The 13,913-nt window shown below is 42.3% G+C and overlaps 1 protein-coding gene across 3 annotated transcripts in view; it reads left to right on the plus strand.

Annotated features, from left to right (window-relative positions):
• HECW2 (HECT, C2 and WW domain containing E3 ubiquitin protein ligase 2) overlaps positions 1 to 13,913 on the plus strand; it is a 183,355-nt gene that overhangs the window by 93,794 nt on the left and 75,648 nt on the right. For all 3 annotated transcript variants that reach the window (XM_033168893.1, XM_033168901.1, XM_033168885.1), the window contains exons 4-7: positions 4,521 to 4,615; positions 7,280 to 7,352; positions 10,173 to 10,342; positions 10,908 to 11,050. In XM_033168893.1, the coding sequence (XP_033024784.1) occupies positions 4,521 to 4,615; positions 7,280 to 7,352; positions 10,173 to 10,342; positions 10,908 to 11,050 (481 nt within the window). The remainder of the gene's footprint in view (positions 1 to 4,520; positions 4,616 to 7,279; positions 7,353 to 10,172; positions 10,343 to 10,907; positions 11,051 to 13,913) is intronic.

A 13,913-nucleotide genomic window follows, 5' to 3' on the forward strand; every position in this document is an offset into this window, starting at 1 on the left:
CCAGATTTAGAAGGCAATTGGGCTGCATCCAGCCCCCGGGTCTTAGTTTGGGGACCCTTGGTATATAATGAAGGCGGCAGGCGAACTTCCCTGGGGAGAGCATTCCACAGACAGGGAGTCACTGCAGAGAAGTCCCTAGACTTAATTAACAGCATGTTTACTAAAAGCAAAATACCTGTAGTGCATTTAAGGTCTTGCTCCACAAGGACACCTTCATTGGCATCTCTGCAAAATTCAGTTCCTCTGCCTACTCTTGTCATCCTTAAAGGTAAATGTAAAGGTAAAGGGACCGCTGACTGTTAGGTCCAGTTGCGGATGACTCTGGAGTTGTGGCGCTCATCTCACTTTAATGGCCGAGGGAGCCGGCATTTGTCCATAGACAGCTTCTGGGTCATGACTAAGCCGCTGCTGGCGAACCAAAGCAGCGCAGGGAAACGCTGTTTACCTTCCCGCCAGAGTGATACCTATTTATCTACTTGCACTTTGACGTGCTTTCGAACTGCTAGGTTGGCAGGAGCAGGGACCGAGCAACGGGAGCTCACCCCATCGCGGGGATTCGAACCGCCGACCTTCTGAACGGCAAAGCCCTAGGCTCTGTGGTTTAGACCACAGCACCACCCACACCCCTCTTTTCATCCTTATCCTGTCACAAATAACTTACATCCAATGCACCACTCATGGGAACATGGACTGCTGCCTTATACTGAGGTCCGTGTAGTTCAGTATCTGTTTACATTCTCCGGCAGCGGCTCATCAGGATTTTAGGCAGGATTCCTTCCCAGCCATACCTGGAGATGCTTTGGGATTGAACCGGGGGCTTCTTGTGTGTGAAGCTGAAAACTCTGCCACTCAGCTATGGTCTGCCCCAAATTACAGAAAATTGATGCATGGGAAGGGAACAGTTGCAGAGGGGTTCTTTGCAACCTGGAATCCAAAGGCAGGCAGAATACAAACATGTGAATCTGCTGCACATACAGAGGGAGTTGCTCAGGAGAGGACATGAAGGGGAGGTTAAAGGAATAAAGAATGGTGCAGCTGCCAAATACAATGTTCTGATCAATGTTGTGATGAGCTGGCGCCCTCAGGCTGTCACCTGCGGAAAAGGCGACTGACTTTGTACTTCCAACGCTAATGCCATAAGAGGTGCTGGGAAGTGTCACTCTTCCCGTTTGAGCAGAGAGTGAAAAGGTGCATCAAATGTCACACTCTTTTTGGCTATGGTTAATTCAGCAGAGGAGAACGGGGTGTGGGGGTGGGTGGAGAGGATGGGGAAGGAGAAGACTGGGGAGATTGCCACATCCCATCATACACAAGCGGTGGCAAATTGCTCTTTCGCCTTACTGTTGCTTTTTTCAGTCACACTTTTGATCTGCAAAGTCTCTTTGTTTCCTAGCTTCTGTTTGCAGTAAGTGAATTAAACCGAGGAGGGTAGTGGTTTGCTGGCTCAATCCTTCCCAAGTGTTTCCGTATCAAAAGCAGGGGGTCTTGGTTCAGGTTCTGTGCTCTTAAGTCTGCACTCTCTTGATAAATAGAATGTTGTTTGTTTATTGCATTTTGGTTCCCTTTGTTGTCACCCGATTATTACCTGTTTGTAATTTTACAGAGCTGTAAGTCATTTTGAGGCATATATATATATAGAGAGAGAGAGCGCGCAATGAATAATAGGAGGGTGGTGGAAGTGGGACAGGGGTTGCTTTTCATTAATAAGCTCAGCTACCACAGAGCCTAGGGCTTGCCGATAGAAAGGTCAGTGGTTCGAATCCCCGCAATGGAGTGAGCTCCCATTGTTCAGTCCCGGCTCCTGCCCACCTAGCAGAAGAAGAAGGAGAAGAGTTTGGATTTGATATCCTGCTTTTCACTACCCAAAGGAGTCTCAAAGCGGCTAACATTCTCCTTTCCCTTCCTCCCCCACAACAAACACTCCGTGAGGTGAGTGGGGCTGAGAGACTTCAGAGAAGTGTGACTAGCCCAAGGTCACCCAGCAGCTGCATGTGGAGGAGTGGAGACACGAACCCGGTTCCCCAGATTACGAGTCTACCACTCTTAACCACTACACTACACTGGTGCTACTCTGACTTCACAGAAAATCTCTCCTGAGTATTAGGGGAGCCTTTGAAAAAGGCTGGGAGGTGAGGTGGGAAACTTCAGTGCAAAGGGAAAATTGGGTTGGGGCAACGTGCGCGAGTTCCCCTGTGCCACATACTTGACCTTTCCCTCTGATTTTCTGCTTCTGCAGCACTGAATGCAACCCACTGTCTTGTGATCATTTGTTTTAGAAGGTTTTCCACATTAACTCTGTAGTTTATGGTAGTTTTTCACCTGGTCTGTCATGCTACTGGCCATGATTTACAGTGACCTAAAACTTCCCACATTGTTTAATGTACTCATATAAAAGATATGAGTACATTTGGTTCACACTTTTTTTTTTTTTACTTTTGAAGCCAAATGATTCATTGCTGCTGTAGCCTAAAGTTGTCAGATTCAAAGCTTCAGCCGTTTCAACTTAGCAGATGTTGAAAGCCAATGACAGCTCTGTCATTTATGGTTTTTATATTCCTCTTAATTAATTCTTGGGACAAAGTCGTAGTCAATATACAACAGAATCTTCTGTCTTTGGATAATGAAAAAACAAAAACAAAACTCTATGTTTTGTTTTGGGCTTGGATCTGGAATTAATGTTTTGGCCCTGACTTTATCAGACCTATAAATCCAGAGTACATACTTCAACGTTTCTTTGTCCCTGTGTTTTGATTAAAAGTTGTGTGAGTCAATAAAAACTGCAAAGGCTCTGGCTTCCACCTGATAAAAACTTATTGCAAGACCTAACTAAATAGATAGTGAAAGTTTAGTCTTGCAGGAATGGTCTTTCGTTATTTTTCTAGGGAGCAGCTCAGTATTGTTTATTGGCATCTTATCTTGTCTCTGAGCTTTTCAGGTACTCTGCTGCCTTTGTGTGTGTTTTTATATTTCTGGAGTTGGAGGTTGATTGTTTGTAGCCTGAGTACATTTAGGTGAGCCATGTTTTTGTTGCTCCTCTTGCTTGCTCAGCACATCTCTGCCCCCTCCCCCTTTCAATAATAGCTCTGTGCCGCTCAACTCAAATACAGCTTGGAACTGGAGCTGATAGCATCCTTGCAGAAACTGCAGTGGGCCTTGTGTTTCATGCAGTAGTTGTGGAAGTCAGGACAAAGTAGCCCATCTGCCAAATATGGTTTGTTTGGTGTGGTTTTTTTTTAAAAAAACCATGCTCTAGATCAGGCTTCCTCAAACTCGCCCCTCCAGATGTTTTTGGCCTACAGTTCCCATGATTCCTAGCTAGCAGGACCAGTGGTCAGGGATGATGGGAATTGTAGTCTCAAAACATCTGGAGGGCCTAGTTTGAGGAAACCTGCTCTAGATTCTAGAATTCAACTTCTGAACACTAGATCCATAGAAATTTAAAGGGGGGAAATTATCATTTGGCCTAGGAAGAACTCCAGTCTGAATATTTTTTTTATTGTCCGGGCAGGATTCACTCTGGACTATCAAGAGCCTTGCAAATGAAGACAGCTGTGGATAAGTCATTTAGGACCCCAGACAGACAACTTATTCTAACACGAACCCATCTCAGTCTTATGCCCCATGAACATTAACTACCCCTGTGAGGCTATGCTCCCTTGCTGAGGAGCTCAAAGCCTTAAAGGGCATCTCTCTGACCCAGAACATTCCACTACCTGTCTTATGCCAGGCCTATGTTGGAGAGGTGCCTCAGGGAAGAGGCTGATGCCTCAGTGGAACTGGGCCTGAGAGACACAAGCTCTGCAGGCTTGAAAGTCTCAGCCTTGGAAGGTTCCTGATTGTTTGGCTTGGGCCCAGTGCTTTCTCAGTCTCTTCCCCCTTCATGCCTGGGCTCCCGCTGGACTTTGAAATCACAACATACTGTTTCCTGATCAGTACTGGGGCAATATATTAAAGCTGATGCAGTTGAGGATACTGGGGATGTATAATAGTAGCAGGGGTGCCAACTTGAATAAAATATGTGGTGGGTGGGTGGGTCAGGTAAGCCCCACCCCACATAATTGATCACATGACACAGTGCTTGCGTGCACACCATTTCAAGGGCAATACCCATAAACTTGGGGGCTGCCCCATCAAATAGGAGTTGGCTCCTGTGAATAGTAGGATTACAGGTAATGGTGCTTGCAACCACCTACAAGAAAGAAAGAAAGAAAGAAAGAAAGAAAGAAAGAAAGAAAGAAAGAAAGAAAGAAAATAATAATAATAATAATAATAATAAGAAGAAGAAGAAGAAGTAATATACCAGGGGTCTCCCTAACAGTACATTCATTGTCACAAGTCTTTAAGAGGATCTTTTAATAGAGTAACAGGTATTATCTTTCTCAAATGGTTGCAAGTTGTTGCATTGTAAGCACTATGTTCCCAAGCAGCTGTTCCATTGACTGACTGCTTCCATTCAGTAATGCGAATCTTTCATTAGTTCTGCATACTCTTACCCCACCCTTCCATTATTTCCCCCCCAGCTGAAATAAAGATCTGCTTTAAATACTACCATGGTATAAGTGGAGCCCTGCGAGCAACAACTCCATGTATCACTGTGAAAAACCCTGCTGTGATGGTAAGTATCTTTTATTCATTGCTTGACACCAAGCCAATCTTTTTTAATGCTAACATTAAACTTGCTAATTTAGGTTGGCATCTGATATTTCCCAGTAAGTTATTTGATCTAGTGAGGATGTCAATGGGAAGATGTGATGAGTGAAATCCTGCCGTTGTCACTGAAGTTAATTTTAGTTATCACATCGCCACCTGAAGCTGGTAGCACAGACTTCAGTGTGTCCAGGATTTTATCACTTTGTTTTAATTCTGCATGTTGAATGGGCTACCTGTTCTCTGACTTAATGCATGCCACCTCTACTATTGCCCATAAATACCAAGTAGGGTCACTGGCTTGTGTGTTCCGCATACAGGTCCTTAGTTCTTTGTTGAGTGGGCTACAGCAAATTACAATCATATTTCTCTCTTCCTCTCTCCCCCACCACACCTTTGCTACATACCATGGTGAGCCAAACTACCCAAGAACAAACCTTGGCTGCAGCTTGTGGTGCCAAGGAGAAAGCTTAACCAAAATCCTGGGTTCAGACAACACACTAGAGCAGGCCTTGGCTTAGCTCAGTGCTGGAGTAAAAAAAGACCTGCAAGGAGCACATTCTTGCAATTCCAGTAGGCCGCAGCTAATAATAATAATAATAATAATAATAATAATAATAATAAAAAATTTATTATTTATACTCCACCTATCTGGCTGGATTTCTCCAGCCACTCTGGGTGGCTCCCAACAGAATATTAATATTAATAATAATAAAGAGATCAAACATTAAAAATTTCCCTAAACAGGGCTGTCTTCAGATGTCTTCTAAAAGTCAGATAGTTGTTTATTTCCTTGACATCTGGTGGGAGGGTGTTCCACAGGGCGGGTGCCACTCCCGAGAAGGCCCTCTGTCTGCTTCCCTGTAACCTCACTTCTCGCAGGGAGGGAACGGCCGGAAGGCCCTTGGAGCTGGACCTCAGTGTCCGGGCTGAATGAGCTTGCTTTTCCATGTTGTGTGAACTGCCTCTCCTCTTCATCTCTCTCACACACGTGATAAAAAAACACACACACACACACGTAAGAAGGCTGTGGAAGCTTATCTCTCTACAAACCTATTTGTCGTAGAAATAACCCTGTCAGGAATATGCAATTTCTTGCTTACAATGATTTTTATTTAATTTAACTCAGTATTTTTATACTCCCTTTCCGGGTAAAACACTCTCTCAAAGTGGCTCAGAAATAAAATAATGAAACAATTTGAAAGATAAAAGTAAAAATCACAATAACAAATAACAGTAGCAGCAAGCGACATGAACCCAGCCAAGAAGTCCCACAAGGGGGTTAAAATGCTGTGCAGAATCTGCAAGGACTTTTGGTTAATAAATAATATTTGTAACAACACATCAATGACAGGATCCCATAAACTAAAACAACAGCAATAGCAACAATAACAGCAACCACACACACAAACACAAAGGCCAGTGACTTTAGATAAATCCTGCCTGCCTTCTCGGTTGTATTCTCCCATCTCAGCTGCTCGCATGTGGAGGAAGTTCGTTGCCCTATTTTTGCAAACATAAAGTGCATTTATGCCACACATTTGCTACACAGGAAGCATTTAAAGCAGTTAATACTTTTCCTTCTCACCTTCGTTTTACCTTAAATGCTGGGGTAATTTATTTGATTGAAAATGTGCAGAAAGCCACAGGTTAAGTGCTGACGAAGCTTGAGTCATATGACGAATTCATAAAAACAGAAATCCCACAACTTGAATCTGCTTAGAAGCCGCATTATTTGACTTGAAAGAATAGCCCCCCACCCCTGTCTCGAAAGAGGATAGGTAGGGTGAGCTTTGGCTATTCTGTTTAAAGAGGACTATATTCTAATGCCTTGGGGCTTAGGATATACCTATCTTTGTTTTTGTCTCTTCCTTTCTCTCACTTTCCATTTAACGTTTTCACGACTGTTACAATTTACAATCAATACCATCTAGACAGGAAGATGTCACAGAAATGAATCATTTAGATGCTTCCCTCTTTGTTATTCCAAGTCCAGTTTCAAAGAAGTTCCAGTGCAGATTCCTGTCATATGACTATTATTAAATAGTTTATTTCTGTGCTGCCTTTCAGCCAAAGCACCCAACCCCCCCATTTCACCCCACAGCCAGGTAGTTCACAGAGTTTCACAGACAGATACAAAATTCAAGTTTAGAAATGCAACTTGCAACAATTTAGGACAACGAAAACCTCAACATTTTAAATAAGACTAAATGCCGAACGCATCTGTATTACTACCAACAGGTAAACCACGGAGCCCACGGAAATGTAAGCGAGAGCAGGAATAAGCTTCTGGGGAGCAGCTTGCTCTTATAAGTCTGGGTGGTGGGGCAGGGAAGGTGGAAATCTTTGTCCCATGGTGACCCAGCACAGTCTCTGCCCTGCACCCTGTGAGTGTCTCAAAGCACATGGTCCTCCTTTTCACTTATAGCAGAACTAGCTATCCATCTCACCTCAATGCCAGGCCCTTTAGTGGGTCCAGCACCTCAGCTTCTGAGACTTGCCACCCCTTTTTCTAGAAAAACAGCACTGGGCGGTCTGTCATAATTCTGTTCCCTTGTTATAGATTCTTTCTCCAATTTGCATGCTACTTTCCCATTCAGAAGTGACCGCAATAATTTCCCCCTCTTTTCAGATGGGGGCAGAGGGCACTGAAGGTGGTACGGCAAGCCAGCACTCCCGAAAATTAGTTAGCTTTACACTCTCAGGTAAGAATACTTTTCAGTTCTGTTTTCCTCCTCCCCCCCCCCCAACTTTAAATCAAGGTATTGTGAACTTGTGTTTTAGGAAATGTTGCTCATTCTGTAAATGTTGGGGGAAGCATATAATGTGTGTGTTTGTGGTTATAGGCAGGGCTTTTTTTTCAGCCAGAACTCACCGGAACTGAGTTCTGGCACCTCTTTGTTGCGTTCCGGCAGCTCTATAGTGTTGTGGTGCCATCCCCCTGCACGGTGCTCAGGGCTGCATGACAGAGGTGTTTGACGGCATGGTGCTCGGGGCTGTGGGTGGCAGGGCGATTGTGGCAGTGCGGAGGTCGGCAGTGCAAGTGCCCCCCACCCCACGGCGGTAGGGTGAATGGGTGCAACTTTGGGCTGGTGCTGTGCCCCAGAAAAAGCTCAACAACAACAAAAGCTCACCAAGTTCCGGGCACCTCTTTTTCTGGAAAAAAATGCCCTGGCATCCAGTGTTGTGTTGTCCACCTTCATTCAGGCAAGGGCATTTTTTGCTCCAGCTAGCAGTGAAGAAAATGGAAACTGTGGCAAGCCCTTCTGGCTCCCAGGCTAAGCATCACTGAGGACCTGCATGTGAGATGAGACAAAGGGATTTTTCTCTTACCTGCTGCTTCCTCTGAACCTGACACAGAGCCCAGTTTTGCATGTACAGCTGCACTGATTCACCCCTGAAAGTTGGTTAGTGTTCCTGTGGCTGCTTACTCACCTCGGATCCTTCCTTTATGCAAGGAACATGTTCTGCAAGGTCAGGAGTCTTGTTCTGTATCTATCTGATATTATATGTGAACTGACAGGCAAAACAGCTATCCTAGAGGGTGGGGTGGGGGGACATTTGACAGGCACCCAGAGATGGTGAGCCGGAATGTTCAGCTACGCTGCTCACACTTTCCCAGCTCCCTGGACAGATTAACCTCCTTGTTCCAAAAATGGCTCTTCTGCTGAAGTATGTTACTCAGTATAAAGATGTCAAAATTAAAACCAATGGCGCAGACCTTATCAGAACTTGAAGAGCAATTAGCAGAATGGATTTATTTTACGGGGTGCTTTTGTTTCTGTATAGAAAAGAGTTCAGAAACTCTGGTGTCTTTTGAAGTGCTGCATTTCTGTGGTGTTGCTAAACTACAGACATCACTGCAGCTGAATTCCGAAATCTGTTTATTAACACAACTTTTCTACCTATATGTGTTGAAGGACAGCCTGGAGATGTGCAGAATTTTGTGTTTTTGAGCTTGTGCTTCCCATATCGCGCTCTCTTGCTGCACCTAGATTATGTGCACATTTATCACTGTTGCTATTTTAACATTCACTCACTGCTGATAAAACCTCAGATCAAAGTCTTAACACATTTACCCTGTCCTATATTTTTCACAGGTTTCTAGAATGCCTTGATCTTCCCCTGAATTTCCATTGCTAACACCTTTTGTCTCTTCGCTGGGAATGAATGTTTCTTCTATTATTAGCACACCATTATTATTATTTTTTAACAAAGTAAAATAAAAAGCAAAGGTTAGGTGTTTCATGACAGTCAGCTATGTTAAGCTTAGTTGCATAAATAGAATTCTTTTGTATGATTATCCCACCCACTATCTCCAGGGCTTTTTTCAGCCAGAACTCTCTGGAACTCAGTTCTGGTATCTCTCAGGTGGACACCATTTACCTCTCAGGTGGACACCATTGCTATTTTAAGAGAATGAGGGAGGCCCTCGTTCATGATGAGTTCTGGCACCTCTTTTTCTAGAAAAATAGCACTAGCTATCTCCAGCAGTATCCAAATAAATTCATGTCTTAACAAGCACCTCAACAGTGTACAGATTAATACACTGAACAAGAGGTGGAGCCATAACTCTCTGGTAAAGCACATGTTTTGCATGAAAGCAAGTCTCAGATTCATTCCCGGATATCTCCAGTCTGAAACCCCCTATAGAGCCACAGGCAGTCAGTGTAGGCAGTATGGAGTTAGATGGACCAATGATCTGACTTGGTATAACACAGCTTACTATGTACATATCAGTCTATTCTACCAACTGCCTAACATCTGAACAAGCAACACGACAGCACAGCTATGAGACAAAGTCATTCCCATAAAGGACTTGACATTTAAAAATTTCAGTTATGTTTTAACTGTAGATGACCCACCCATTTGAACTTCCTGTGTGTTCTTAGTGATTATTTTTATGAAAACGAACTGCCATTAAAATGTTTAATAAACGATGGACAAAATGTTCAACCATACTGACACAGTTATTAAAAACCTGACACAGCAGTACAGTTGATCTCAAACTGGAGTTTGCATTTGTTTTCTGAAGAAGTTAGCAAATGATACATGTAAAGGAAACTGAAAGTGCTTCACATTACAGTTGACATACTTCTTTTGGAAGTCATAAAGGTAAAGGGACCCCTGACCATTAGGTCCAGTCGCGGACGACTCTGGGGTTGCGGCGCTCATCTCGCCTTACTGGCCGAGGGAGCCGGCGTACATGACGAAGCCGCTTCTGGCGAACCAGTGTCTCTGTCCTTTATAAATATTATTTGCCACCCTCAAAAGCCCAATTGTGCTCTTTTGTCTGAATATAGAATGACTGATGCAAGATAATATCTGCATGCTGTAGAATTGATGTTTTGTTTTGTATGTGTACTTTTTCAACAATAAATATTGAAGCCATGTTGAAGCCTGCCTATCTATCAATTTGCCCTACGCTGTCAGAACACTTGGGGATAAGCTGGATAACAGAGTAAAGGCATTTGGCGAAAAATAATTGCCGCCGTGTTTTCTTTTTCCTCTTCTGTGTTTCAAAGACATTCGGGCAGTTGGACTTAAGAAAGGAATGTTCTTCAATCCTGACCCTTACTTAAAGATGTCCATTCAGCCTGGGAAAAAGAGCACATTTCCTACATTTGCTCACCATGGCCAGGAAAGGCGGTCTACTATCATCAGTAACACAACAAATCCTGTTTGGCACAGAGAGGTAATCAATGGCTTTCAAGGAACATCTCAGTATCTGTGGTAGAAATTCTTTCTCTGGGTTATTGCCGACAAGAGTTCCCACACCCTGTTACTTAATTGTAAGTGCATGTCTGCCCCCCCAGTATTATCTGGGAAACGAAAATCTGTTCTGTCACTAGCCCACTGGAGCCCTCCCAATTGCATTCTGCTTTGTCCAGAAATATAGATTCTGGCTTCCAGTTCATGTGAAAAGTAGGCTAATTGGATTATCTTTTCTTAGAACAAAACTCTCTTATTCCTTTGCATTACGATACCTTCTGGTAGCTTACTGCCGAAGTGATGCTTCATTTAACTGGAGCGCGTGCTGTTTCCTTGTGCCCTATGTTCTTCTTGGTGACAAAAGACCTAACAATAGTAGTTCATGAGGCCGCTTGCATGTGTGGCTAAGATTTATTATGTGGTTTTCCTGCCAAATATGTTGGGGGGGGAAGCTGTTTTGTACCCCTGAACTCAGGTGTTGCTGAGCAAATCAAGAGTTGCTATCTTTGATTGTGATATGAAATATATGTTTGTTTTCTTACTTCCAGAAATATTCTTTCGTAGCACTTCTAACAGACGTCTTGGAAATTGAAATCAAAGATAAATTTGCAAAGAGTCGGCCGATCATCAAGCGTTTTCTTGGGAAGCTTACTATACCAGTCCAGAGACTACTGGAAAGGCATGCAATAGGGTAAACAAATACACTTTCATTGTTCAATTTAAATCAGCCAAGAGGAAAAGGAAGTTGGCCTTTCCGTAACAAAATATAAATAATTTAAATTTCAATAATGAATTACTTTACCAGGAAGCTGAGCATTTTTGTAAACTTATAGTTTGATTTGAATTTTGCCTCAAAGTATTCTAGGAATTCAAAAGTTTCAGTAAAAGTTTTTCTCTTGTAAAAGCTATCTCACTCTTTCTATTTATCATCTGCTTATAACTACTTTGAGTCCTTTTTGTGTGTCAGAATATGTTGAGTTGTAGGAGACCAGGTTCATACAGTGGTGTGCAAATTTATTCAGAACATTTTCATATTGTTTTTTCATACCATTCAAATACTTCAGACTATCTTCTTGTTAATCAGAAAGATGCCACTAGATGCGCTAATATTTTAATGGATCCCATGCTCTCTCTAAATATTAATGAACTTTTTGTCACATTTATATTATAGTCTCCAGTGACTATTCTATTAAATTTGTAAGGTTCACTTGCTTAGTACACCACCAGCAGTGAAGAGTTGCACAAGAATATATCTTACTTAATGTCAAATTTTCAACCTACAGCGATGATGTGCTATAAATGTTGAATAACAGGTTGGGGATGAATGTATGCTGCAGTTGCTTTCCCAGATTTTCCAGACATAGCCAGTATTTGGTCCCCGTCTGGGTGTAAAATCGCTGAAATGTCCAGGAAAATCTGGACGTATGGCAGCCAATGTCGGAAGTGAGATTTTGCACACAAGAAAAGCTCAACATGGAATTCTGCTCAATATTGATCTAGAGCAGAACTCCAACGTATAGTTAGCAGAGTAAAAACTTAAACACATTGCAGGATTCCCCCCCCCAAAAAAAAATAGACCAGAGGCAATTGTATTTCATCCAGCAGAGCTTTACTGCTACTGAAGGCAAATGAGCATAATGGTCACAAATCCAATACATTCAGGATTGGCACTGTCTATAAGAAATCCAGTTGCAGCAGACCTAAACTTACAATATAATTTATAATTAGACTAAACCTTAACACTAAGGATACTAACACCACACCAGAAGGAAAAGCGATAGAAAGAGAAAGTGAAACCCAGGCTCCTTCTGGCCCTACTTTTATAGCCAGCATGACCTTGACAGAAAGAGATAAGAGAACAAGTTTAAGCCAGCTGTACTCAAACATCACGAACCTTCTGCTTGTTTCTCTCACACAGAGAAGCTTCCAGAACCCTCTTGAATTAAGTAGAATAGGAAAGACCTCTTTCCTATTTGGGGAAGTTTTTAATGATTGATGTATTTTCAATCTCTGTTGGAAGCTGCCTAGATAAATTACTACTACTACTACTACTACTACTACTTTTACTACACATCAATACTTTCTGCACTAAGAAATGCAAACTGACACTTTTGTGTCCTGGATTTCACTTTTTGAAATATGGTAACCCTAAGATATATAATCATGTAGGTAAAGAGCGATTAAGAGGTAACAAGGCGTAGTGTTTAATAAGAGCCCGTGCAATATAGAACATGAAATAAAATGCCCATTCAGATGTGTGAAACAACCTAGTCCCAATGCAACTTGAAATTCTTAAGTCCACTAAGGGCTTCCACACCTTGGCTAGTAACTGCAGCACTAACAGAGGAAGGATGGATCTCACAGAGGCACATCTAGCACAGTGTTGCCATCACCATGCTGGCTATGCGCTTCCTGCTTTAGTGTTTCAAAAATGCAATATTCATCAACGTACAGTCCCCATATGGCTTGTGAGCATGGGGGTATGCTCGATGGAGGCAGTTGCATCTGGGAATACATTCAGTGCTCCCAGGGTGTCTTAAGCAGTTGATGGACTGTGTCCAGTAGATTCATTACTCCATCAATTTTATCCATGACTTGTGTAACAGTAGCTTTTATTGAGACCCATGAAGGAGAAGTTCCTGGTGGATGGGGCCAAATAAGCACACATTTCAGATCAGTTGAAACTAAAGGTCTCTTGTTCTTGGCTTCAGCTGGATGTAGAATATTCCTACTGGGAATACTTTATTTTAAACACTCCCTCCTGTAGAACTCAGAACATTCTGAAGTCCATGGAACATTTTCATTTGACTGTAAAAAGGCACCCAATCTGGGTGAGAGTATAGATTTATTTTAAAAAAAACAACTGCCTGTCCTCAATTCTGTGAAGTTTCTAGTTCAGCACAGTGTTGTCATGCTTCTTGCATGACTACCAAGGATAAAATAAGCTTGTAAACAAATGGCCTCCTTTTTCGCAGATTTCCCCACCAAAATAACACGTTGCATAAACGGAGAAAGACAAATTCAGTTTGAAAACAATTGTCAGCTTTTTCCAAGGTGGTGTTGATGCAGGTAAGAAAAAATACATTGCAGATTTGACAAAATTAGATTAGGTTATTTTGGCTGAGCCTGCCCCCCCCCCCCGCAATAGGAGAATCCCATTGGGCCGATTAGTTGCTTTTTAGTGTTCTAAAACATTCGAGGTTCTTTGAACATGGGTCACAGTCTCAAGAACAAATGTTATTTTCTTAAGAAATGCTGGCATTTTTTTTAAGTATTCAAATAATTTTGAGTACTATGTTGCTTTTTTATTTGATATAGTAATCTGATTCCAATCTGAAATTCAAGAATTCTGATATGCTAGTCTGATAGAGGTGTTTTAAATAAATTTGCACACTGCTGGGTACTAGAATATCATCATTACTATTCTAAGGAAGTTTTGAGATGCTGCTTAATGGCTCACATGCTCATTTTCCATCTCTTGTAGTAGTTCACTATTCTTATTGTAGTGTTCAGCTGAAGAGAGAATATAAATAGATTTGTCTAAGCCACCAGGG

Source organism: Lacerta agilis, chromosome 1, assembly GCF_009819535.1.
Source record: "Lacerta agilis isolate rLacAgi1 chromosome 1, rLacAgi1.pri, whole genome shotgun sequence".
Taxonomy (NCBI): Eukaryota; Metazoa; Chordata; class Lepidosauria; order Squamata; family Lacertidae; genus Lacerta; species Lacerta agilis.